Consider the following 27952-nt stretch of genomic DNA (forward strand, 5'->3'; position numbering starts at 1 on the left):
ACTATACCTGTTAGAAAAGCAGATGAGAAAACTAAAGAGAAACGAATTTTCAACAAAGGAACTTATAAGCATGACCCCAAGTATTTTAGGTGCTTCACCAAATAGGATTTTCCTTACAGATAGGGTGCTGGTTCATCAAGCCACTCTCAATGTCAACTCACCATAAACTCCTTTCTTGTGCACCTAGATCCCCTGTGGTGAATAGAGCAGTAAACTAGAACATGTCAACCTATAAGTCTCTTTGTTTAGTCTGACCTCCAGTGTGGCTGTGAAGGAAAAGATCAAGTGCTAGTTTATGAAAGAGAATTAAGATATGGGGTGTCCCAAAAGTCTTAGTGAAGTTTTAAGCTTAAGTAACTGTTATACCCATTAAAGTCTGGAATTTGGGGGATACCCCATAATGAAGTGGGTGACCAGTGCCACACTATAAATTGGGTTAAGCAAAATAAAAGATAGCCATAATAGTTGTTAAAATTTGTGCATGTGATTTTCACAGCTTCTAGGACCTCATACAACTAAGATAAGATACATTATTTTTTTAAGTTGGAATTTTAAGATTCTCTTAGCCCTTTGTCATACACCCTTTTTTCTGTCTAAACTTTGGAAAATTCAATATTGTCCCAAAAATTTATAAGGAGGGTGATTAGGCTGAGGTGTTTTTTGTTTTGTTTTTTTGGGGGGAGGGGGTAGAGCCATTGAGTTCCAGAGTTTCTAAAATTCCAACTTATTCATGGAGAATATGTCCTCACTTCATAGAGGAACATGTTTTAATTAAAATTTTAGGTATCAATTCCTTCTCCTATCTGCCCATGAATACTTTTCTCTTGTTTTATTTGTTGTCTAGGGTTCTGTTCTGTGTTTGTTTTTGTGAACTGAGGGAGAAATTGGTTTTCTATCACTTATTATCAGTATAGAATATAAAATTCAGGGCTTCAGGACATCCAAAGAACATGCCAGAGAAAGGCATAATAGACATCCAAGACCATCATTGTTCCTGGTGTCTTATGGGCCATTGTGGGTAAGGGCAAGGAGGAAGTGGGTAAGGGAGAGAAAAGTAATGGTTAGGGTGAAAGTGGGAAGAAGAGAGGCAATTTCAATATTTGGCTTTTTCCAAATAATGAAGGGAAAAGTGAAGCTATTCACACAACACAAGGAGTGGAAGAGAAGGACCAGTGAGCAAAGATAAACCCTGCAGTGAGTGTGATGATTTGGAAGCGAGGAGGTAAGAGTTTGGAGGCATAGGATTATCTTCTGCTCTTAAATTACAAACCATTGCTCAGGGCAATGCCCTTGTCCTCTAAATCTAGCCCCCAGTGAAGGCCATCTCAAAGAACATGCAAGAAGCTGTAAGCAGTCATCAGGTTTCATTAAATTTTATCAAGCATATTTTTAAATTGAGAATTTAAGCTCCCTTGGAACCTCAGCCATGGATATAATAGTGGCTGTGTGTTATTCCCACATAAGGCTTGCATCCTAAGTGCAGTTTTTTAAAAAAGCAACTCGTCATCATTTAGATCTCTAGTGCTTCACATATAATAGACTCTTAATAAATATTTTTTAAATTGAATTTTTAGGCCAAAGTCACCTTTAATGATTCTTTCTGACCTGCATGTTTTTCCCTCCCTGATCCTTGAAACTGCTTGCATAGACAGTAACGAAAACTGATAAAAATCACAGTAGCTCTTACTGGTAGACAGTTGATGCCTTTGAAGAGATGCTATACCTACAGAAAGAGAGGGGAGGGAAATGAAAAAGCTCTAGCAATCCATGGGAAGAAAAAGATTTTCATATAAATTAAGAACAGATTTGCCCCTCAAGGGTAGCCAACCAAAAGTATAGGCAAATGATCATATCCACCTGAATATAGCAGTCACTCGAAGCTAAATCACCTTCAAGTGAACTCCAAATCAAGCTAGGGCATAAAATTAATTGTAATATTTGGCAATATATTGAAGAACCTTTGGCATGTGGGAACCTAACACATCACTTAATTAACAAATTAGTGTCAGAAGATTTGAATTGAGATCTCCTTGATTTCTAGTCCAGTGATTCTGTCCACAACACCATCCTGCACTGTAAAATATGTACCATGATATTAATAGTTTCACATTATCCAAAATGACTAGTTTTGGGCAGATAGAAAACCCTCCCATTTGTCCACTCAGTGTGGATAATGGTCATCACAACATTTAGTCATTTAATTATCATTTACTTCAGTTAATAAATTTTTAAATTATCATTTAATTTCAAGATCTGTTCTGAAAATTGGCCTGCATGGTTGTTTTTTGTTGTTGTTGTTGTTTGTGAAATGCTTGGTTCAAATGAATAAAAATAGGTATGTGCCCTGCAAGGAAAATTTGAGCCCTTTCCTGATACTGATCTCATGGGCCAGCGAAAGGAAGCTAATGCTTCCATCTGCTGGAGACAGAAAACTTGATAAGTATCTAGCTGCTGAGCTTTTGTGTACTGCAAACATGACTTTAAAGCTGGATGATCTAATCTAGTACCTCCCTTTGACAGGATGAGGAAACTGAGCCTCCCAGTGAGCTTAAGGGAATTGGCTGAGGATATACAGGTAGTGATGGAACCAGGATTTTCATACCCACATCCCCAGAGTCCAGATCTTGTGATCTTTCCACTATATAACACTGCCCTTTGTCTCCTACTCAGGCCAGGAGGTTGATCAGACTCTCAAGGCTAAAGGAAGGTGAATGGAAAAGATTTTGAATAACGGAACTTAACAGTTCTGTTCAACATCTGTTGGAAAGCCCTTGTTTCCCAATATAAAGAGAAATGTATTCATTACCAAGTCTGATGAGATTACAATGGTTTTTCAGACTTTAAAGACATATTCTCAGAATACTAGATTCCAGTTTCCCTCAGAGTTTATAAGCCTGACTAGATTTGGGGTTGTTTTTGTTTTTGTTTTGTTTTGTTTTTTTGGCTTACTGAACCTTCCCAGTTGCGAACTCCTGAATAAAGTTGGGTATTTTGTTTAGTAACTATTAGGAATGGAACTTCATCTAAACTTCCTTTGTATGCAGTGCTAAAGCCTTATCCGAAGACCTAAGCTTGCATGTCATCCTTTTCTGTTTCAGGGACAAAGGGCATTAGCATCACTTCAGGCTTTTGTATCATTTATGTCTCTATATCCTAGATTTGGTTATTTTTCCTATAAATGAAATAGAATCATAGGAATCTAGTTCAAAAGTCTTCCTAGCCACAAGTAGAATGAATAGATTATGCTGTCTAAACTTTCTCCCTATCTGAAAGGCTTCAGAACTCCTTGGAATTGGATTTGGAAGTCTTTTATAAAGAAATTACTAACTTGACTCAAATTAATAGTGATTTGAGCTGCCTTGTGAATAGGTTAGCATTCTTGCTCTGGATGTGGGTGTATACATACACGCACGCACGCAAATAAACAACTTGTATGTGAAGTTACAGCCATTCATAAAAACACATATTTTTGGACTTTTTACTGTTAGCATCATTTATTAAAGTGGCAGCACAGAAGCATCAGATTTTTGTCCAAATGCAGGTGAGACTAGGTGTTTTATAACTCTCCTTAAATTGACACTGCATTTCTAGGAGAGACAGTGATGGAGCTAAATATGGTGAGTATGATAGTAGGAAAACAGAGGTGGGGAGAAGGCAGATATCAACCAAGAAATAGGTTGGGTATCAGAGAAACTGATGTGCATTACATTTTTTAATTTCTACCCTTGGCTCCTTAACCATCTGCTTCCACCTCTCAATAACATTAGGAAAAATGTAGAATTGCCTACATTTCTCCAAATGACAGTGCTTTTCCAACTTCATTTCTTTATGGATTTTGAGGACAAATCTATAGAGCTCATATTTCCAGTTTTATTTGCTCATCATAGAGATTATTTTTAATCTTGGTTTTTTATAATAGTTCATTGTGAAATCAGGTTCACACATAGGAGCAATAGTATCAGAAAAATTAATTTAGGCTTTTTTTTTTTTTAGCAGAACCAATTCATTAGAAAATGTGTGCATTCTATATTTAGGCACTTTGGGAAAACAAAAAAATTAAGCTTTGTCTAACCTACCATAAATGTTTGCAACTATAATCCCAGAAATGTTCCATGGTATGCATTGGCCTGATTAAAACGTGACAGTGGAATAAAATTGCACCCAGGATAATAATCTGTTGCTGCTAGATAAATTCCATTGTCTTTTTTTTTTAACCAGGAAACTTTGATACTGTGACAATGTCTTATTACAGTTGCTTTATTATACCAAAGGTTCGATGTATATTTAATCACTGTTTAATGGATGTTGGTGTTGGACTGTCAGCTCAAGCCCTGCTTTGGTTATTGACAAGCATTCTGACTAGGGAGTAGGCAGCGCCTATGTCGATCCTCTTCTGGGCCAAAAATGTGGGTTCATGATGAAAACTTGTAGCATGCTATTTCTCACCAAAGGGAAACAAATTTTCCCTTGTGTTTCCTTCCAACTATCATCAACAAGGGTAGGCTAGGCAGAGAGAAATATGACTATAACTTATTCAGAATTAATATGGCTTGTTATTTAAGAAAGTGATAAATTTCTGTGCATGTTACATACATCAACTCTAGGATTCTTTTCATTGTTGTTGTTTAACTGCCTGCATTTTTAGGGCGTTCTTTTTAGAAGTAAACTAAATTCAGCTGTTAATTCTCTGGAATACAACATCTCCACCCCACCCTCATCATAGGGGGAAAGGGGTGTTTTGTTTGACTGATTCCAGTCAGAATTTGCTTGCCAATAATACTGAGACCATTAGTACAGGGGCTGCTTCTTTCAAAAGCACTATCGTACTTTTCCTAAATAAGAGTCTAACGAGCCTCAAGCGTGTATTTGTGATGTTCACAATACAGAGACTAGAAGAGAGAATACACATTCTCATTCCTGTTGCTAGCATTTTGCCCTTATATGTTATAGGAATTCTCTTCTTTGTAAATAAGAGGCAATATGGTGCAGTAGAAAGAGTGGTTGGATTTGGAATCAGAAGACCTGGATTCAAATCTCCATTCCGCTGCTGTGTGAACTTGAATAAGTCGCTTACTTAACCTTTCTGGGCCTTAGTGGGTTCATCTAAAAAAAAGGGAGAGTTGGACTAGATCACCTCTGAGATTCTTCCCAGCCCTACGTCTAGGATCTAATGTTACTGTTTGAAACATCCTTCCAGAAACTCAAAAGGATTTGTCGAGATGCTCTTCCCCTTTTAAGTGACCGAAGAGATTTCCTCAAATTCAGATTAGTCTATGGTGTGCTTTTCACTCTTCCCCATCTTGAAAATTCCTAAAGTTCTTAATGTGTATTTGATTCTAATTTCTAGTAGTGAGATCCTTCTTGTACATTATTAAACAGATGTAGTAGAAAACTTCATTCCATTTTTCTTGTGTATTAAAGTTTTATTTTATCTTGGCAAAATTAATTTTAAAAGGTAACACAGGGAGAGCACCCTTCCTATTGTGTATTTTTGTTTTCTAACATGTAATAAGTTTATATAGTTACATAGTGATTATACACTCTTGAGGGGAAAGCTGCCTACTGCTTCTGTAGTTTAAACAGGTCTTTATATCTTGTTTTCACACGGTCTGTATCAGTCAGGCAACACATGCCAGGCCAAAGCATCCACTTTTGTATTATTTGGCTCAGTATTATGTTTAATAAATTCTGTGCTCTGGAAATATTTAATGTAAGTTTCATTGTAAACTTATTTTGAATAGGTGACTTGAGTGTTAAGACACGAGATTCCATTTCTTCCTCTGCACCTGATGTACGATGTTGCTTTGAATTAGAATCACAGAGAGAAGAGCTGTAAGAAGCCTTAAAATGCATCCAAGCCCAGCCTTTATTTTTCAGAGGAAGAAACTGTTGCCCATAGAACTGGAATGGCCCACATCACATAGCAAGTTAGGGTCAGGGATAGGATTCAAACTCATCTCTGGACTCTGTCTACTGTTTTTCCCAATAGGAAAAAAAAAATTTCCTCCCAAAAGCAAGTCACTTCTAGCTGTCAAAAGTAGAGGATCTTACTCTTTAATCCCACATCTTATACTGGCACCTTGTAACAACAGTGATTTTGTGAAAAAAGATTAGCAAATCTATGGGAATAAAGATTTAGAATGCAATTTGTTATTGATGAAATAATCATTTTCCCAAGAGTATATTTCAGAAATGAGTGTAAATTGGTTCAAGACACTGCATTTTCTGGGGTTTTTGTATTATTATTTGTAGAAAAAGCGGCTACATTAAATCATATTTATTGGAAAGATACAGGTAAGCTATGAGGTAGGGAGGAAGCTAACAGCTACTCAGAGATATTCTCTTTTAAAAAATAAGAGGGGAAAGCTTAAATTCACTGAACCAATGTTAATGGTTAGTTACATTAATAGGCAAGATGAAGCTACCTCCAGTGAGACTTCCAGAACTGTGTAATCCCCAACACTACATTAAGATGCAATCAGTCCCTAACTCATGCTGTGGAAGAAGAGAACTTTTCCTTAGTCATGTGTATCCTCTTAAAATTTACTTTAAGGAAAGGAGGAATAATAAAAATCTACAGAAATAAGATGCCCTTTATGCTTTGGGGGGAGACTAGGACTACCATCAAGTTACTTCTTTCTGGCTGTGTTTCTTGTTCCACACAGTGCAATAAACCTTAAATGTCTATGTACCCACATTCCTTGCCTTCAAGATCTTCCATTTTAAAAGGTTTGCAAGAATTGTAGAGATCTGAGACTGAGCCAAGAAAATCCATTTTGTTGTGAAGCTGACTCTGCTGCTGGCATGAAGCCTTAAATCATTTGCAATTTTAAGCTACAGAAGTCTTTAGGGGATGTGCATTGGGGTGAAGGATGTGGAAGACGCTTATTTCCTTGCTTCCAGAATATAATTCTTGAAATGTGAAATTGTCATACTTTTATCCCCCTTTTTTTCCCTTTAAACCTTGGGAGTAATTTTAAAAATAATAACCCCTCTCTTCACAATGACTTCCCAAAAAGACCCATCAACTCTACTTCCAGTGGGGGGGGGGGGAAGGGAGGGAAGGACCTACCTACAAGTCTTTAAGTGTTCTAGACAACAGTATTTATGATTCTACTTTTTAAAAAAAGGATTCATCACACAAACTATCCTCCCCACACACACTGAAGACTACAAATGTTCATAATCTGAAGCCCAAGAGCTGGCCTCTTTCAGATCTATTTCTATCCAATTTTATTGGGTAGATAACTCTAGCTTTCCCTAATCTCATAAGCCTGAGGGCAAAGAAGTATTTAATAGAGGGAGAGGGGAATATCAATATCATATGGGAGATGGTAGACTGTTAGCAGACCCAAACATAAAAATACCACCAGAAAAAACCCTCCCCATTAAAAGCCAATAATTTTGTAGTCATTCCTTCCAAATATATTATTAAATATTTTTGGATCAATCTCCTGATCGTGCTGGTCCTCTGGGCAAAGAGCCAGATGATGTCATTCTTGGAAGGACCCTTCAGAGATTACCCTTTTCATCCTCATTTAACAGATAAGAAAACTGAGACTGAAACCAAAGATGACAATTTTTAGGTGTATAAGTTTACAGAATGGTTTCCTTTATGGCTACCCATATAGGAAGCTGTATTAAAGCTGGAGACAACAATATGGCAAGTGTAAGAAGAATTTTTGCCAGGCTCTGTAACCTGCTATTCATAGACAGCAGCTGTCTCTAACTTGCAGCACTCCCTGCCTGGGATAGTTTGACTGCTGGTAAGTAAGCATCCTCTAGCTCTCCTTACTTAGAATGTGCCAGTCACTCATTTGCTTCAAAGACTTTCAAGTGTGAGCACACACCCACCAACAAATAAGATGTTCAGACCACATAGTCATGCCTCTCTGGGTGTGAATTCAGAGCTCTCTAATTTGAGCTCAGGGTTTAGGCTGACTTAGAAGCTAAGCAGCCTGAGAGGTAGTGTATGAGTAATGGAAAGCCAACATATTTCCCCCAGCCTTGCAGTTGTATGGGGTTCTCTGAGGGCCTCTTTGCATGTGTCGGAGAGATTGTTATTTCTCTTGGCCAAATGAGGGCATTATGGATTACTGCAGTGCAAAAAAAAAGATGAAATGCCCTTTTTATTTAACTCAGAAGTACCCTCCTTGGTTTCCTCCTGGAGCCTCATCTAGCCCTGAAGTATACTTTACTTCCCTTAAGTGTTCTTCAAATAGCCACTTCCTCATCATCTCCCCCCACATCCCTTCCTATTCCATAAATATCTACATTACCAGAAATTGGTGATCCAGTCAGTCAACAAGTATATATTGTACTGAATCAGGTACTTTGTCTCCAGCAAAACACATGCATAGAAAAACAAGGAAAGCAGCCAGGCATGGGGCCCATGCCTATCATCCTTGCTGCTGAGGAGACTAAGGCTGGTGGAGCTCTTGAGTAGAGGAGCTCTGAGCTATGGTAAGGCTAAAGTTAATCAGGTGTTCAGTCAAGTCCAAGAGGAATATGGTGGCCTCCCAGGTAGAGAAGAGGGCAACCTGCCTGCCTAAGGAGGGACAAACTGACCCAGGTTGGGAAAATGGAGCGGGTTAAAGTTTCTATGCCCAGCCAAGTTGGGGTCAGGCCTGTGGATAACTGCTGCTTTTCCTGGCTGGGCAAGGCAGGGAGATCTGGTCCCCCCCCCAAAAAAAAAGATAATTTGAATAATTTGTACATATGTTTCAACAGTGTTTAAATAGTTGTATTTTATTCTAAAAATGCCAATATACTAGGAGCCTATGATATGAAATTATACCAATATCAAACTACTAGCACCCACGGATGCTTCAGCAGTCTCGGATTTATGGGATGGGTCACAAGCCAAAGTTTACTGCAAGAAATTTGCATATATGTCAAGGGACAGTCTCAATTTTGATATCCAATCTGATATGTAGCAAGTGGATAACAATGATCATTTCTTCCCTGAATATTCACACCTACACAGTCAACTTCAACTCTAAAGATGCTGGCAAAGATCATAAAAGCCAGAGCCTGGAATAATTTCCACTGTCTTTCTTGTGATATTACGTGAAAAACCATTTGAAATATTGGACCTGAAATTAGAATCCCTAATCCTTAAGTTCACAGTAAAGAAAAGAAAGAAACACTGAGGTCCGGTTGTAAGGGGACATATTTCTCCTTTAATATACACTTTACAATTTATTATAATCATATGTTCTGTTTTAAGCTTCTTCCCAAACATTTCTGATTAATTCTGGGCCCAGTAGGTAACAAGAGAATGTATGTGTGCTTGAAGTAAGAACACAAACCCCTACCCTTGTTAGTCTTTAATAAACACAGGGAACATTACTCAGTATAACTGTTTATGAAAAATATTTTAAGTTTAAATTTTAATGGGATTAAAAACTGTAATGTGATTATTGTACAAATGTGATTCATTCACACCCATACATAGATGTGGTGGTTAGTGTAAATAGCATCCCCAAGAACCTCTACCCCCTCGAAAACTCCACAATTCTATATATTTGGTTTACAACCACAAATAATCTTAACTCAAGCTCTGTAAATATGCCCTCTGAAAGTCTCTTTTATCAGGGGACTTGCAAAGATGAACTTGTCTTATTTACAAGAGATTAAAGAAGATGGGACTTTTCCAATAGATACTAACTGAACAAAACGAGTGAGCAGGGATGATGAATTCTAGTGGAAAGTGACTTGCCTTATAGGTAATAAATGCATCATCATCCAGATCTCAGGAGGACTTTAGAACTCACCACAAAACCCTCTCTTTTTACAAATGAGACCAGACAAGCAAAGGAAAGGGATTTCATTGTCCAAGTTCACAAAGCCATTTGTAAGACCTAGATTTGAATTCTAAAATATTTGAGCACTGAAAGTGGGAAGGAATAAAAAAGGACACAATCATTGAACTACTTTTCAAAACCTCTGAGTTCACCTTGCTGGAGCTAATTTTTAGCTATATGAGAATGCTACTGCAATTTTATTCCTTCCTCCCACCCCCATTTATAATCCACTCTATGCCACATAAGTAAATTAACACTTCGGGTTAAACTGTAACAATTTGATTCAAAGATTAAGCTCCTACTATGTGCTGTGGATACAAAGATATAAAACGTTAGGGATCATATAATCCAAGGATTATTAACCTGAAGTCTGTAGACTTAAAATTTAATATTTAAATAATAATTTCATTATCACTGGTTTTCTTTGTACTATGTATTTTGTTTTATGCCCTTAAAAACATGTTTCTTAGCAAGCTTCCATGACACGAAAAAGGCTGAAAACCCCAGAACTTGCCCCATCTATTTGAGGTACCAATTATAAATACCAAAGAAATAAAATCCATTTTCTAGGTTTTGCCATTTACCTATTTATAAAATGGATCTAACGAATAAAAAAATGGATCTAAAGTCATCCACTCAAAAAATATCCATAACATTTTCTCTCATAAGTCTTTAAAGAATTGAGAATTTTCTGATGAAGGAAGGAAAACTATATCCTGGAGATCCAGATGAGTTATTTGGCTATCCAGTGGCTAAAAGTGCCAAGGGGGTTCAAACAAGAAATAACAATAAACTTGCTTCTATGTGATCTGGAAGTTGTGGGTGGGGAGAAGGGGTGTTAACCTGCCTCTTAGACTTCTTCTGAGTACCTTAGGATTGGATGAAACCAAACGAAGAACCCAAAGATAAAACCCTACCTTATAAACAGAGGTCCTGGAAAGCCAGATATTTCTAGGTCAGAAATGTTGAATTTGAGGAGCACAGAATTTCTAGCAGTTAGCACTTTGGGAGACTGAGATTGCCCCTGAATATAGGCCACTGAAAGCTCACAGCAACATCTTTAATTCATGTTACCAGATTTAGTATGAACTGCTAACTTCAACAGAATCAGCATCACTCAGTAACTTGGAAGTGGATATTTGCATGTTGCGTCCAGTCTCAAGAACACCACCCTTCCTCTGTCTGGGTTTTAGCATATACAGAATCTCAGAGATTAGAAAAGAAGGTGCTGATCTGAGAAGTGTGCTTGGAGGGTCTCTCAAACTTTGGAGGGAATTCCCTCCTGCTTTGGAAGCCAACAATTTGATCAATTTAGGCCCCACCTTAAAAATGTCAGGGCTATGATCAGAAGGAGGATGCTCGTGGAATGTACTTTTGATGCTCTGTTCCTGCTACTCCTATATTTTTCTGGCTGATGACTGTGATGAAGTGGTCTTGAAAAGACACCAGGCACTCCAGCACATTGGACCAGCGGAGCCTGATAGGAAGTAGGACGCTTCTCTGGGATATCTGGGTTGGAGCCATCTGTGGGCCTCTCTCCAATAAACAGCAGGCTTTGGCCTTTCATGTCTTGTTCAATCTTAAAGAGTTCAAACTCCACATGAGGGAGCTGGATACCTAGTGGCAAGCACCCATTGGTGGGTGTGACATCCTGCTCAGTTCCAAGGGACCAGGACCCTGCATCCCCACAGCTGCCAGGGTGTGAGAAGTTCAGCATCGCCACAGTGACCTGATCCATTGGTGTCACACGGGCCTGGGTGACCCTGAACGTTAGCTCAGAGCCGCCTCTGACCTTGGTAGACAGGGTACCCTTGTTGTAATGGCCAAAGGCATATACAGTGAAGGTGGGCTGTCGGCAAGCCGGGTCAGAGTAGTGGTGATAATAGCCTTCCCATGTCCGGTTATTCCCATGGAAGGTGAAGAATCTGGTGAGGAAGAGTACAGCAGGTCGGACCTCACACCTCATGCTGACCCACCTGCCACTGAGTCTCAGGGGCAGCATTGCCTTGTGGGGTAGGATGGGGGGATGATGTTCATCTGAACGGTAGATGATTCCACAAGCTGGGCATGGGTGCGAGTGATGCTGGCAAAGGGCAAAAATAAAGGTGATGAATTTCAGAGAGGAAAAAGAAATATGGTAAACTTGAGAGGAAAGGAAAGTAGCTGGGGTGGGCTATGCCTAGCCTTCCCTCTCTCCCCACAATCCCCGTTCCTGTAAACCTCTTTCCTGCTCTACTACAAAAACAGATTCATTATAAAATCAATTTCTTCAGAAATGGAGGCTTTTCTTTCTACCTACCACAGTGTCAGTATGTGCCTGAAAAGGATGGCAAAGCCACAAAATAAAGATTTGTGTTTTGACCTCTAGCCTCCCTTTCGGCAACCCTATTTTCAGAGAGGAAAAACAACCTTCCTTCTGCTACACACATATGTATCTTTAGAGAATCAAAGGAAGGCCTGCAATGGATCTTTGAATGACATAGACCTGGGCTAGAGAAGCAAGGAAGGAATGGGAGCTACACTAATGACAGAAGTACCCAAGCAGCAGAGACCCCAGTTCCACCTGGATATAAAATACAAGAGAATGGGAGAATAACAAGGAATCTTAGAGATAATCTAGTCCAGCATCCTTATTTTACAACTGAGAAAACTGAAGAAAGGAGAAGAAAAGTGAATTAAGGAACAAGGGGGACTAGAATCCAGGTGTCCTCACGCTTTTGTATCTCTCCTAACAAAACATTCATCTCACAACATCCACCCCACCCCCAGCCTTCTCCAAACAAGATCAGAAAGCCAGTTTTCCAGGATGTTTAGTTTCTATTCCCTGACAATTCATTTACCTCCTCCTAGACTGTTAAAAGCTAGATTTAAGGCTTCAAATCAAATTGTGATACTGGATGAAGCCACTGGGTCCCTGTGTAGAAATGCTAAATGAAGTCTGAAGGGATAGCTTGTATGCTTCCCATAATTCAGTCAAAGGAGGCAGAGGGGAGAGCAGAGAGCTTAGACTATAAAACCAAACAAGTTGTCAACTTAACCATTGACAAAATAAGAGTAACAGAACTGGAATATCTTCTAGTTGCTTTGAAAATCCCAAAGGAAAAAGGAAAGAGATTTAGTTCAGCAAGGAAAAAGTAATGTTTATAAAGCCCAACCATGAAATCTGTGTACAAATCTCTTTGTTGTTTAAAAAAAAAGTTGAGATTTTTCACCAAAAATTGCCTGGGAAGCTTGGTACCAAGAAAAGCAAAGTCCAGGTGCCAGCTAAGGGGCAGGGAAATCATTTGATCAAAGAAGGACTTCATCTTAGCCTTCTTTTTAAGACTTTTGTATATATATTTACATGATGAATCTAACTTTTCATAAATTTGTACAAGAAAAAATATACATTAGCTTGGGAGGTATATGCCCATGGGTTTTGAAAAGCTCCTTAAAATACAAGTTAATAGTTAGACATGGTTGCAATAGAAACTAACTAACCTCCATCTGTAGGTAGCTGTAGTGCTAACATGGTCCTTGATTACAATCTGGAGTTGAGCCATTTAGGGCTAACATTTCAACTTGGGTCACCCTAATATATAGTGACAGTACATGGTGAGTTAAAAATAAATCCCCAGAAGTAGCCTATTACATACATACACACACACATATTATATATACACACATACATACATATTCTTCACAAGCAGGCAGGAAATTCTTTGATAATGGTTGGTAATTTGGGGCAAGTAGGTTTCTTCAGAACAAATTCAGACAGGATGCTGGGGGCCAGGATAGGGAGGGAAGTGACATTTTCTCCTTAGATTTGATTTTTTTTTTAGGAAAGAAAATTACCCTGTCTTACTCTAAATGAAATTCATTTTAGCATTGTCTAGAATTCCACTTGTTCTTAACCAAGGCCCCTGTCCAACCAAATTAACATGTTCAGCCTGAAGCCAAAGTCTTGCTAGATTAAATGAGTTTCATAAAGTAATTTCTGAAGCAGCCTGTGACAATTTCTGATTAACCCTGAGAGATGACATCATGTGCTCAGATGTTCTTGGTCCTCTACAGGCTGGTGAATTAGCAGCATACCCAGGGAGTGGATCTGGGTACCTGATTGGTTTTAAATTAGTTTCTGAGAATGTTTATGTTTACCATCTGGTTTAGCTCACCAGCGTGGTTGTGGCCCAGGAAAGCAGAGTGTAACAATGGAATATGCTACTAGCTGCCTCCTTCCTCTATAAAGAATCCCTAGAGGTAGGGTTTTTCTCCCCATCTTTTACATTTTTTTAAACCTTTACTTTCTGTCTTAGAATCAATATTGTTTATTGATTCCAAGGCAGAAGAGCAGAAAGGGCTAGGCAATGGGGGTTAAGTGACTTGCCCAGGGTCACACAGCTAGGAAGTGTCTGAGGCCATATTTGAACCTAGGATCTCCTGGCTCTCAATTCACGGAGCCACTCAGCTGCTCCCCCTTTTACATTTTTTTAAATATTATTTTAACACTCACATATAGCACCCTTCAAATTCCATTCTCAATCACTCCTCAAAATGAATTGATAGATTTAAATTTTCTGGAAATAAGCCAGACTGGCTGGGATGGGGCGAAAAGAGAGTTGTTGGAAGGAAATGTAAAGAAGGAACCATGCTTAGGGAGAAGGGAAATGGGTATTTGACATGAATGCTCAGCATTTTCCTAGATCACAGTACATCCCTGGATTCAATGCTATTTCCTCTCCCAATGCTATTATGGGATAAGATGATAACCTCCCTATGGATGCCTGCTCTCTCTCTCCCTTTTGCTCCCTCCCTCCCTCCTTCTCTCACTCTCTCTCTCTTTTTCTCTCTCTTTCTCTCATAAAATGAAGAGATTGGATATTATTTGATACCATGTATCTATCTATCTATCTGTCTGTCTGTCTGTCTGTCTGTCTGTCTGTCTATCTGTCTGTCTATCTCTCCATCCATCTGCATCTATCTATCTGTCCATGTATCTCTGTCTGTATGTCCATCTGTGTATCTTTCCCTCCCTGTCCCTCCCTCTCTCTCTGTGTCTGTCTCTCTCTGTCTCCGTCTCTTCTCCCTCTCTCTCCTCTCTGTCTCTCTCTCTACCTCCCTCCCTCTGTCTGTCTGTCTGTCTCTCTCTGTCTGTCTGTCAGTCTCTGTCTGTCTCTCTCTGTCTGTCTCTCTGTCTGTCTCTCTGTCTCTGTCTCTCTCTTTTCTCTTAAGTGAAGCTAACATTAGCCTCAGACTGCCTCAGAACACACCAAAAAAGGAATGAATAATTATCAGATAACAGAAAAAACAAAGAGGTGTTTTGTTGACCATGAGCAATTTGTTCTGTCTTCAGTGGGAAAAGGGTATCTAAATTTATATAAATAAATTCTATAAATGGGTTTCTTTCCATTCATCCTCTTGTCCCCAGGCCTTTAGTGAAAGAAATATCCCTCTTATCCAGTCCAAATCCTTGACTGTCATGCACATAATTAGATCCTGAAAGATATATTGCTTTTCACTATTATCAAAAAATGTCCTTCCTGCTTACAGGGGAGATATTATATAAATATGGACACAATTTCTGGGATTATTTAAATGTAATATAGCATGTACTATGAGATTTTTAGGTCTAGTGAAAAGATGATTGGATTAAGAGTCTAGCATTGTCACTAACTACTAATACAACATGAGACAAATCCCCTAACTTCCCTGGACCTCAGTTTCCTCATCTGTAAAGGGGAGTTGGGTAGTATGAGGTCATCTTAAATTTTCAGGTATCGTTGATTTCCCTAGACACAAATTATTAGCTTATCTTCAGCATAAGTGAGCGCATTTCACTTACCTTGCTCTTGACCAGATCTGGCCATTACCATCCATCACATGACTAATTTGAGTGGAAAGAAGGAAGATTATTGGTATGCTTGGATACTTTAAAAGATTCATCACCACATGACCCTCTCTTAAGGCAAGATCACAACTTTCCCATACCTTTATTAGACAGCCTTGATGTGTTGCTGCAGCCACAAAAAAAAAAAAAAAAATGAGGGGAGGGGAGGGCGCATCACTCGGTGGCCAGCCTTCTGGTGATGGAGCCTCTCTACACTTATTTTGGCTAAGTGCTGAGATGACAGACATATGATCCCTTACCTATCCCATACTCGAAGCCCTTTCAGCTTGGCAGCCTATCCCAGAGTTTCTGCTCCTTCTAGAGCCCAGAATCACCTCCACTCTATGCCCAGGCAAGGGAGGAGGGCTTCACCTGAGGACTCCCAGGAGGCATACATCTTAAATAAAAGTGGATCTACGTAGACCTAGAATAAGACCTCCAAAAAGGTCGCCAACCCCGTGGTGGTGTTATGACTCTTTAGTAGTATTACCATGGCACTCTGCAGTGGGTTTTGATACCCGGTGGGTCTGTAGTGAAGCCTTTCTGACCATTCCGTGTGGATGTCACCCAGATATAGCTCCTCCACCACCCTATTGCCTGGCATCTGCTGCAGCTTGTAATGCCTTTCCACTCGGATCAGGCTGAGCTCATGCATGGCAAAGCCCAGAGCCCCAGTGCAGTCCCTCTCTGCCTTGGCACTCAGGAGTTCATAGACAGTCCCTGGAGTCCAGGACCTCCCTGGGGGAAGGAATTTACCACAGCCTCTGCCACCGGTCTGATTGATGCGTTCTGCTATCTCCAGAATGGCGCTCTGGCTATGGAAGACGATGCCGACCTTGTGCAGATGGTAGTTGGCCTCTGTGGCCCCCCGTGTTATCCAGGATGCCTGGCGAAGGCGGAGCTTGCCTTTGATGAGAAGGGAGTACAAGGGTTCTCGGCAGGAAGGGTCCTGGTAGTAGAACTGGTAGGCTTTAAACAGGCGGTTCGAGTAGAACATGTAGGACCTGGTGAGGAACTCTGGCCCTGGACGCACTTCACAGCTAAGATGACATGTGGGATGGGAGGAGGGAGAGGGAAAAGAAACGTCGGAACATCAGAATGACCATGCTAGATTAGACTCATTATCCAAACTATCTGGCCTTGAGCTATCTCTGACAGGACGATTAAGAACGTAATTATGGAGAGCAGCTGGGTAGCTTAGTGGACTTAGAGATGGAAGGTCCTAGGTTCAAATTTGACCTCAAATATTTCCTAGTTGAATGTCCCCCTTGTCTGGCCCTTACTGCTCGTTTGCCCTGGAACCAATAAATAGTATTGATTTTAAGATGGAAGGGAAGGGTTAAAAAAAAAGAATATAATTACCTTCCCTAATTAATAATAATAATAATCATGGCTAACATTTACTAAATGATTTAAAGTCTGCAAAGCCCATTTCATATACTGCCTTATTTGATCCTCACAATAACCCTGTTAGGTAGGTGCTGTCTCTTATAGATGAGGAAACTGAGTCTGAGAGAGATTGGTCCAGGATCACAACTCTTGAGGGCTGGAGGTAGAATCTGAATTCCAAGTGCAGCATTCTAGCCACTATAGTACCCAGTGACCTAACCAACCTCAGAATGTTATAGATGTGTCCCAAACATCCTACTTTATTTGACTAGCCATGATAATAATAACAATAATTATAATAAATGCAATGAACTAATAATAAAAATAACTTATTTGTTTAGCACTTTAAGTCTTGCAAAACAGTTTACAAATATGATTGAATTTTATCTTCAATAACAATGAGAAGGAGGTGCTATTATTATTATTATCCATTTTACAGAAAAGGAAACTGAGGCAAATTGAGGTTAAGTGACTTGCCAGGATCACACAGCTAGTAACTCCCTGAGATAAGATTTGAATTTTTGTCTTTTCTACTCCAGGATCCAAGGCGGCTACTTAGCAGCTTTTTAGATCTGTTCTCCACATACTCATCCAACACCTATGAGTTTCTTCCTCACTGCAGAAAGTGGAATTTATTCATTTATTCCTCTTTTGAGCTTTAACAAAAGTTCTCCTATTCTACTGTACTGAAATTTTGTGAATAAGTTCATATTTATTCTATCTAAATAAGGGACTTAGTTGGTACAGTAGAGTGAATGCTGGCTATGGAGAAGACTTTGGTTCCAATCCTGGCTTTGGATGAACTTGTCAAGAAGTCACTTCACCTCTCTCATATATCAGTTTCCTTGTCTGTAAAATGAAAGGTTTGGCCCAGATGACCACTGAGACTGCTTTTAGTCCTAGATCTACAATCCTATCAATTATTGAAATGAATCAGTGGGCCATAGCTTCTATTGGATGATTAAGCATGCCCTATAGGTCACAGGGGAACTGGATGGCGCAATGTATAGAGTACCATGCCTGGAGTCAGGAAAACATCTTCCTACATTCAAATCCAGATTTAGATATTAGTTGTGTGACCCTAGAAAAATCACTTAGCCCTGTTTGTCTTAGTTTCCTCATCTATAAAAAGAGCTGCCAAAAGAAATGGCAAACCACTCAAGTATCTTTGCTAAGAAAACCCCAAATGGGGTCATGAAGAGTCAGACATGAGGGAAAAACAACTGAACAAGTGGGCCAGAAAGGAACTCAAAGGTAACGTTTTTTCTTTCAGTTATTCCTCTTCATCTTCTTCATCCCCTCCCAGACCTCCACAATTTTTGGGCAAATGTTTTATAAGCATCATCCAGTTTTCCAGACTTCATTGATTCATAGCATATAGAGCCTGAAGGGCCCTTTGAGATCATTGTCAAACCCTTCATGTTATAACTGAGGAAAATGAGAGAGGTGGCAACTGTTCCCGAAGAAAGTAATTTTTTATGGAAGAGAAGGAGCAGACAAGTTTCCAAGTAATCCAGTTAATACAGCACACTCTCTCCTATGTAGCACCTTTAGAACTGAGTTCTCTCAGGACCTAGACTCAGAGAGACAGGTTCTCATAAAAAGCAGATTTTAAGGTTCATTTTAGGCTTACTATCTTGTGACCTATATTAGATCCTGAGAAGCAGGAACTGTTATTTTTTTGACCTTTGGTGATATCTTGGAAATTGTTTAGAGGATGGTGGAAAAGTGGGATACTATGGTATTGATGGGAGGGCAAGGACTTCTGCTACTATTTTCACAGTCTGGGAAAAGGTCATTGTTCCATTGTGATGTCTCTTAGAGGCTCAGAAAGCAGTGTTTGGAGATTCACAAATATGAGGAGCCCAGAAATATTTCTAGAGTGGCTCCCTTCGCCATTGTCTCCTCTATGAAATGATAGCAGATGTTCACACATTTTTGTTTCATCATTGAGCTTGGGAGGAAGGAGCAGATGCAGAATGTTCACACAACATTTTTTGTACATGGCCACCCAAGTCCCTGTCTGCTCAGTCACACACCTCCACCTCTTGGATGTCCCACATAACCTTAGCCTGATACCCATGGGTTATTTCCTGACCCTGATGATGCAGTTTCCTAGGGTACAGTCAGAATTGAGCAACATTTGGGAACAAAAAGGTAAGAACAATATGGGCCCAGCTAAGGCTTTAGGGATTGATAGTCCACTTGAAATATTGCTATGTGGAATATCCAACTGTCTACAAAAATCAGATTTTAAGACCACATAGAACAGCATATAGTAAAAGATGCCCTGAATGATGAATCCCTCTAGAAAAAAAGATTTGAGTCCAAGATTTCCTTAGCCATGTGGCCTTAGGAAAATAATTTCCCAACTGGGCCAGTGTTTTCTTATTTGTAAAATGAAGAGATTGGGTATTATTTGATACCATCTATCTATCTATCTATCTGTCTGTCTGTCTGTCTATCTATCTCTCCATCCATCTGCACATCTGCATCTATCTATCTGTCCATGTAGCTCTGTCTGTCTGTCCATCTGTGTATCTTTCCCTCCCTCTCCCTCCCTCTCTCTCTCTGTTTGTCTCTCTCTGTCTCTGTCTCTTCTCCCTCTCTCTCTCTCTCTGACTGTCTGTCTCTGTCTGTCTCTGTCTCTCTCTCTGACTCTGTGTCTCTCTCTGTATCTCCATTTCTGTCTCTATCTCTGTCTGTCTGTCTCTCTCTGTCTCTGTCTCTGTCTCTGTGTCTCTGTGTCTGTCTCTCTCTGTCTCTCTGTCTCTGTCTCTGTCTCTGTCTCTCTGTCTCTGTCTCTCTGTCTCTGTCTCTGTCTCTCTCTCTGTCTCTCTGTCTCTCTGTCTCTCTGTCTCTCTGTTTCCAAGCCTGTACTAAGTATCAATTCTAAGAAAAGGGCAAGGCAATAGGGGTTAAGGGACTTGCCTGAGATCACACAGAAGTGTCTGAGGTCAGATTTTTAACCCAGGTCCTCCCTACTCCAGGCTTGGTTCTCTATCCACTGAGACACTTTACTGCCCCTAGAATAGGGGTCTTAAACTCCAGAAACTTAAAAAAAAAAATTTTTTTTTGATAAATGGATTTCAATGATAATTTGTTGCTTCTGTAATCCTAAGGGTTTTATGCACTTAAAAACATTATTCCAAGAAGGGGTCCATAGGCTTCCCCAGACTGCCAGAGGGGCACTTAAGAATCTGTAGCAGAGGCACTTTTCCTAAGCTATGAAGTCCAGAGTGGCTCTGGAAAGTTCTACCCTAATTCAAAGGGTTGAGGCCACAGCAAGGGATTGTGCCGTTGGAAGCCTGGTTTTATATCATATACGGTAGGGAGACTTTCTTATGAATTGTCAGGGCATGAGGAGACTTGCGGGGCAGAGCCTGGAGCATATTAAGGAGAGTTTGTGATCACACTGGGAGAAGGTATCTTTACCTCGTGGAGATCCAGTGACCCTCTAGCCTCGGAGGTAATAGCGCCGTAATTCTGGCTCCGTCCTGAAGATGGCGCAGTTGGTACTGACACTGGGATTCCCACTGAAGCCGGCCGGAGCTGTTCCGCCGGCCCTGGAGAGCAGAGCCGTCCCAATGCTGGATTCCAGATGTGCAGACTTTAAAGCAAGACAAATGCGTTAGGAGTCACAGTCCCAGCCCTTTCCCGAGAGGAAGAGTGTGTGTGTGGCGGGGGGGGTCCAGCTTGCCTGGTTTTCCCTATCAAAGAGAGACTGCTGCGACCCTTGGGGGAACCCAGGAATCTGTTCCAGACTCACTCAGGTTCAGCCCGAATGTTCCCTGTAACTGACTGGACGCAGTGGACAGACGGGCTGAGAGCGCCGCATAACACAGAGAGGTTACGCAAGAACGAGGCGCCTGGGTACTCCCTACTCTGATGCAACGCCTGATCCCTCCGTGCCTCAGACTATCCATTAAATTCATTACCGGATGGCTGGTCCTCTCAATGAAGCTGGCTCTCCAATAGTCCCAAACTGGGTATATAGGACCGGCTGAATCTTGGGAGCCAGGAGCTCCCAGTGTATTTGTACACAATGGAAAGATTCCGCTGACCTTATCTATGACCTTAAAGATTGTTTATAGATAGTCACCTTGGGAGGACTCGCTTGTGATTTCATTGGCGTATACCGAACTCTTCAATGAGGAAATTAGAGGTAACTGGTTGGTATAGTCAATAAAGAGTTAAGCCTGGAGTAAGGAAGTCGCAAGTTCAAATCGAGCCTCATATACTTACTAACTGTAACCCTAGGCTTAACTGAACACACTTGGCCTCGGTTTCCTCATCTGTAAAATAGGGGATGATAATAGCACCCACCTATTGAGTTGTTGTGAGGATAAAATAAGTTAATATTTGTAAAGTGCTTATCTAAATGCAAGCTATTAGGAAACTCCCTGTGAGAACAGAGATGCATATAAGCAATTGTTCTGCAATATATAATTTTTGAGCCTTTGCCTAGGGGCGGTGAAAGGTTAAGTCTTACCTAGACTCCCTCAGCCAGGAGTCAGAAGGAGAGATTGACCCGGCCTGAAGACAGTTCTTTACTATTACACCAAGAGACATTCATATGTTTATATGTATTTATTTAGTATTATTGTATTATTTATTAAATTATTATATCAATCTATATTATATAATATCTTGTGTATAAGATGATAGATTTATAGTATATAACAATATTTTTAAAGCATTATTTGTAATGCTTTAATGCATATTATTAATTATTTTATTAATATTGTATTTATTTCATAAAAAAAAAAAAAAAAAAAAAAAATAATTTATATAATGATATTGGTGTAATATATATTTATAATATATAAATAAATATGTAATATTTTATGTTAAAGGCAGTCCTTTGCATGTGATGTCTGAAATTCTCTGACAAGGCATAGACTCAAATAGCAGAATAAGATGTACATTTTCAGGCTTAGCAAATGCAGGGATTTGTTTTGTTTGGCTGTATATTTGTTAAAATGTTTTCTCTGCCTTCCCTCCAGTTAGGAATGGGATAAGGATGAGTTGGGGACGTAGGGATATGGTTATCAGATCAGAAAGAAAGGAAAGTGATAGAAGCATTTTTTTTTACAAGATGCAAAGAGAACCAGTCCCAAAGTCACATGATGAATTTATTATATACTTAAAAAGAAAAGCAAACTTTAATAGAAACTTGAACTTTTCCTGCTACGTATATGGAAGTTCTCATTTTATTTGGTGTTTATTAATGTCAGAATTTTCAAAAACGTTAAAAGAAAAAATGTTAAGGCTTTGAATACGCTTGATTAAAAAGCATTTGTGGACATGTGACACATCTGAGGCTGCTAGGATGCAATAGAGTGCAGAACTTGGAATCATGGAGACTTGAATTCAAATACAGTTTCAAATACATTCTAGCTTTGTGACCCTGGGCAAGTCACTTAACCCTGTATGCCTCAGTTTCCTCACCTGCAAAATGAACTGAAGAAGGAAATTGCAAACCACTTCAGTATATTTGTTAGGAAAATCCCAAAAGTGGTCAAGAAGAGTCAGGCATGACCGAAAAACCTACTAAACAATAACAATATAACATATTGACCCATTAGAACATTAACAGAGTGTCCTGAGAGAATGGGACCTAGAATAGATATGTATCAATGGAAATAAAGTGGGGACTGGGAAGAAAAGGACAAGCCTAGAGAATTGCTATAGAGCCATATTGATGAAGACATGGCACATGCACCTGGGTGGCACAGAGGGGGCTGCTCTCCTTCCCCACTCCACTGTGCCTGAGGACATTTTTTTAAATTTTTTTTTTTAACCCTTGTACTTCGGTGTATTGTCTCATAGGTGGAAGAGTGGTAAGGGTGGGCAATGGGGGTCAAGTGACTTGCCCAGGGTCACACAGCTGGGAAGTGGCTGAGGCCGGGTTTGAACCCAGGACCTCCTGTCTCTAGGCCTGACTCTCACTCCACTGAGCTACCCAGCTGCACCCCCTGAGGACATTTTTTGCATGTCTTATCTCTCTGTCCAGCAGCCCACTTCCTCCCTCTGCTGTCTGGGTTACCCTGTGAGGACAGGCTCACAGATGGCTTGAAGGTGCAGTTTGGGCATGCAGTCTCTAAAAGATTTGCCAACAAGAGTTGAAGCTCATAGCATCATAGCTCAAAGGACCTCAGAGGCTACTTATCTGACTTCTCCATTTTACTTATAAGGAAACTGAAGCCCAGAGAGATTAATTGACTTGATTAAGGTCATACAACATTAGAGATAATATTTGAATCAAGGTCCTCTGAGTCTAAAGTCAGTACTTTCCCTCCATACCATGTTGCTTCCCAATCATAGAATCATAATATCTTAGGATCTCAAGGCTAGAAGAGACTTCAAAAGTTATCTACTCATAGCTATAACCAGGAATTTTGACAGTTCGATCTGGCCTCAGATATTTCCTAGATTTCTGACCCTGGGCAAGTCACTTAACCCCCATTGCCTATGTATTACTGATCTGTCTTGGAACTAATATACAGTATTGATTCTAAGATGGAAGGTAAGGGGTTAAAAAATTAAAAGAAGAAGAAGAATGATAGAATGGGAGACTATGAGAGTAGCCTGGAGCCAGATGGTGAAAAGCTTTAAGTCCAAAGGAGTTTATATTTCTCCCTAGATGTAACAGTGAGCTCCTAGAGTTTATTGAGCAGAGAAATGGCAGGATTCCTTTTTGTTTTAACAGTCCGAATCTTTTTAGCCAGAAAACTGACCAACTAGTTTCATCCAACCCAAAAGGTTATTCAAAAATATCACCTTCCCTGAGCTTGCTTCATGCTACATTAACCTTTAAAACAGCCCAAATATGAATTTTATTCCCCTCACCTTGCATATTGATGATGGCAATAATAATCCCTTACTTTCAGATAGTCATCTGTTTACAAAGTTCTTTCCCACCCATTATCTCATGGAAGCCACAAATCACTGTTGAATGATCAGCTGAGCAGGGATTACTATCCCTGTTTGACAAGGCAGAGTTGCTGGTCTGATTCTCGGGAGGATTTTCATTTGAGGCAATGAGAAAGACAGACAGAAAGACAGAGACAGTGATTGAAACAGAGAGAGATAGAGAGACAGAAACAGACAGAAAGATGGAGACAGAAAAAGAGAGAGACAGAGGCAGAGAGAGACAGAGATAGACATAGAGACACAGAAATAGAGAAGAGAGACAGAAATTGCATAACTAAAACAAAAATTTGCTCGATGAAAGTTCAATGAAAGTTCGGACCTTTGACCAGATGGTTGATCTTCATGTCACATTCTGCCCAGTGGTTTAGATGCTAATGAAAAGCTGAAGGAAAATCCTTTAGCTCTTCAGTGTTGACTGGACCACATTCCTCTTAACTAGCCATATTTGTATCTTAACTACAGAGTTCTAAGTTACAGAAGGCCACATACGCTGTCAGGCACAATGAAGAGATAGAGCCCTAAATGCATCAGCCAAAACATGCATATTCGAGAACTTCTGAACCCAGCTTATTGCCTAGGAACTTGGGCCCTCTGAACGTCAGGGAAACCCGTAGCAAATCTGAACAATATTCCTTGTTAACAAACTTGCCTATTAGTGCTGGCTTCATGGCCATAGCTTGCCTTAAAGAAGTACTTGGAATGCACTAAGAAGGAAGGAAGAGAAAAATTGATAAATTAGAAATTGAGGGGATACCCATCAATTGAGGAATGGCTAAACAAGTTGTGGCATATGACTGTGATGGAATACTAGTACGCCATTAGATGTCAGGAGCAGATTAATTAAAAAAAATAAATAACTCTTACTTCCTGTCTTAGTAACAACTCTTAGACAAAAGGAAGAGCTAGGCAAATGAGGTTAAGTGACTCGTCCAGGGTCATATAACTAGGAAGTATCTGAGATTAGATTTGAACCCAAGTCCTTCTAACTCTAGGTTTGGTGCTTTATCCACTAAAAACACCTGGCTACTCCCAGGTTAATTTTTTTAAAATATGGAAAGACCTACATGAAATTAAAAAGAGTGAAATGAGCAGAACCAAGAGAACATTATATATGGCAACTGAATTATTGTTTGAAGAATGATTTGTGTTTGTCTACTTCCAGAGTAAGAACTGATAAATAGAAACAAGCAAGATATAGTTTCTTTTTCTCTTTTTCTTTTTTTTTTTTTTTTAATTTTAAACCCTTAACTTCTGTGTATTGACTTATAGGTGGAAGATTGGTAAGGGTAGGCAATGGGGGTCCAGTGACTTGCCCAGGGTCACACAGCTGGGAAGTGTCTGAGGCCGGATTTGAACCTAGGACCTCCTGTCTCTAGGCCTGGCTCTCAATCTACTGAGCTACCCAGCTGCCCCCGATATAGTTTCACATATATGTATACAAATATACATATATTTATATGTGTATGTATATTCTTTCAGGAGCCATCAAATTGTGCTCTCTCTAATGTGGGAGGAGAGGGAGGGAGATAATACCTGGTAACTTTAATGTAACAAACAAATTAATTAATTTAAAAAAAAGAAAATTGATATTCACCATGTTCAGAGCATTAACTAATTTGCTTTGCATATGCATATCAGTAGAGGATCATTTAAATAAGCACTACTAGGGATCTCAAAGGTCATCTAGTCCAACTCTCCCATTTTATATATGAGGAAATTGAGTCTCATGGGAAGTTTAGTTACTTGAACTCACATCATCCGACTCCAGAGGGAGTAGGTTTGTAACTCCTGCCCCACACCGCCAAGGTTTTGGATCAGTATTAAAATGGAGTTTAAATTTGAATACAAAATATCAAACACATCCTAAACATGATTTGGGAATTTTTTCCTATAAAGTTATACTTTTTTTGAGATAATTTTCTCTTAACTAAAATTGTATCTTGGGAAAAAAAATCAACATTCTCCTTCAAAGCATATGAATTGGCAACTAATCTTTCATATTCATCTTCAGGTTTTTGGCGTCAGGTAAAGGAATTTCAGGTCATTTGATTTTCTGTGACACGTTAGAATGTAATCAATGTGGATTGCATAAGAGGCTTTCTAGGCTTACTGCATAAGAAAAATACTAAAAATAACTTCTTTAAGAAAGCAGGAGAGGGCACTCACTCTGTCAGCCCAGGCTGATGAACAATTACATCATCATTTATCATCTTTTCCTGACTGCAAATGATGGAGCTGTTCTGAAGTTTTTCTGCAGGGAGCTTGTACCTTATTTAGCTAGTTTAAGTATGTCTCTGATTAGACAAATTTAAACACACAAAGTTGACAAAAGGCAATGTGCTACAGAGGAAAGAACACTGGCTCTGGGGTCAGAGGACTTTGGCTCAAATCCCAGTTCTGATGTTTATTGCCCACGTGACCCTGGGCAAGTAAAGATCTCTCTGAGCCTCAGTTTCTTCAGCTGTCAAATTAATTGACTAGACTAGCTGATTCCTAAGGTCCCTGCCCTACCTCTCAGATTCTTAGAACCAGAGGTTTTAACTAATAATACTATATACATTCCTGTCCCTGATTTAGTGAGCAAAGCATCAGATGACAGAGTTTGGGTTCAAATACTGGTCCTACCACTTATCAACCATGAAAACAGGACAAGTGACATAACTACTCTTGTCTTACTCCTCAATCTTAGTTTCCCTTTCTGTAAAATGAGTGATGTGGACTAGATGATCTCAAAGGTGACTTCTAGACCTAAATCATATATTTACTTAACACATGATTTATTATATAACATATGCCATAAATTCATATAATTTATTATTTTGTAAATATAATTTTATTATTAAAATATTTTTCCATGGTTAAATGATTCATGTTCTCTCCCTTCCTCTCTTCCCTCTCTCCTCTCAGAGCTGACATGCAGTTCCACTGGGTTATATATGTATTGCCACTCAAAACCCATTTCCATTCATATAATTTATCATTTAAAAATTGTGCTGCCTTTATTTAAATCATAAGATCATCTGTGACTAATTAGCAGTGGTCTCCATTGGTCTGTTTATTTGGCTTCAAAATACCAAAGAAGAATTGATCAAGCAACATTATTTGGAGGTTACCATCTAAAAAAAAACACTTTTCAGGCTCTGCTTTTTCATCATCATCATTAATGAATGGATAATAATAGCTGACTTTTATATAATGCATAAAGGTTACAGAGCATCACAGCAACTCTTATGAGGTAGGTATTCAAGATTATTTTTTGCCATTTTACAGAGGAGGAAATTAAGGCTTACCCAAGGCCATGGGGTAGAAAACAGAAGAAGAACTCTAACCAGATCTCTTCTGATTCCAAATTCATTGTTCTTCTGACTAAATAAAGTTGTTCCTCAGGTGGGTAATGCAGTATCAAGCTGGGTCCTGCCCTCAGAGAGTCTCATACCCTCGTTAGGGAGAGAGAGCAGGCACACACGGTATGAGAGAATTACCAAATGTACTACAAGTGTTGAGAGGAAAAGCTAATGACTGGCTTGGAAAAAAATTCCAGAGGATTTTATGGAATGGGTGGCATTTGAACTGGACCTGAAAGGACTGAGAGGTAGAGGAAGAACTCCTTGAATTAATTTTATCCACTGTTTTGTGATTTGATCTCTTCAAAGACATCTGAAAACAGCAGTATAAGGTGACCAAGGCCACTCCCTAACCCATCATTTCACTGTGTTAGTAAAGAGTAAATGCATCCCAGTCATCCCTGGCTTGGATGGGGTCAGGGGCTCTGAAACACGGGGCAATTAGAGTATGGGAAATGCAGACTCTCCTGTCATCATCAATAATAACAGCAAGCTGGCCACTTACCTCATTTCCTAGATAGACAGACATTATTAGGATCCAGAATGTGTGAATACTACACATGTGACAGGATTTCTGAATTCCATAGCCATGGTCATTCAAGCAGAGCAAA

The 27952-nt window shown here is 39.6% G+C and overlaps 1 protein-coding gene across 1 annotated transcript; it reads right to left on the reverse strand.

Annotated features, from left to right (window-relative positions):
- Positions 1-11112: 11112 nt before the first annotated feature.
- APCDD1L (APC down-regulated 1 like) lies at positions 11113-20996 on the reverse strand. Its single transcript, XM_044659638.1, has 4 exons — positions 20831-20996; positions 20497-20671; positions 16163-16712; positions 11113-11889 (listed from the first exon to the last, which is right to left on the reverse strand). Exons 1-4 carry the CDS (start codon positions 20994-20996, stop codon positions 11113-11115), a joined length of 1668 nt encoding a protein of 555 aa, XP_044515573.1.
- Positions 20997-27952: the final 6956 nt, after the last annotated feature.

Source organism: Gracilinanus agilis, chromosome 2, assembly GCF_016433145.1.
Source record: "Gracilinanus agilis isolate LMUSP501 chromosome 2, AgileGrace, whole genome shotgun sequence".
Lineage (NCBI taxonomy): Eukaryota > Metazoa > Chordata > Mammalia > Didelphimorphia > Didelphidae > Gracilinanus > Gracilinanus agilis.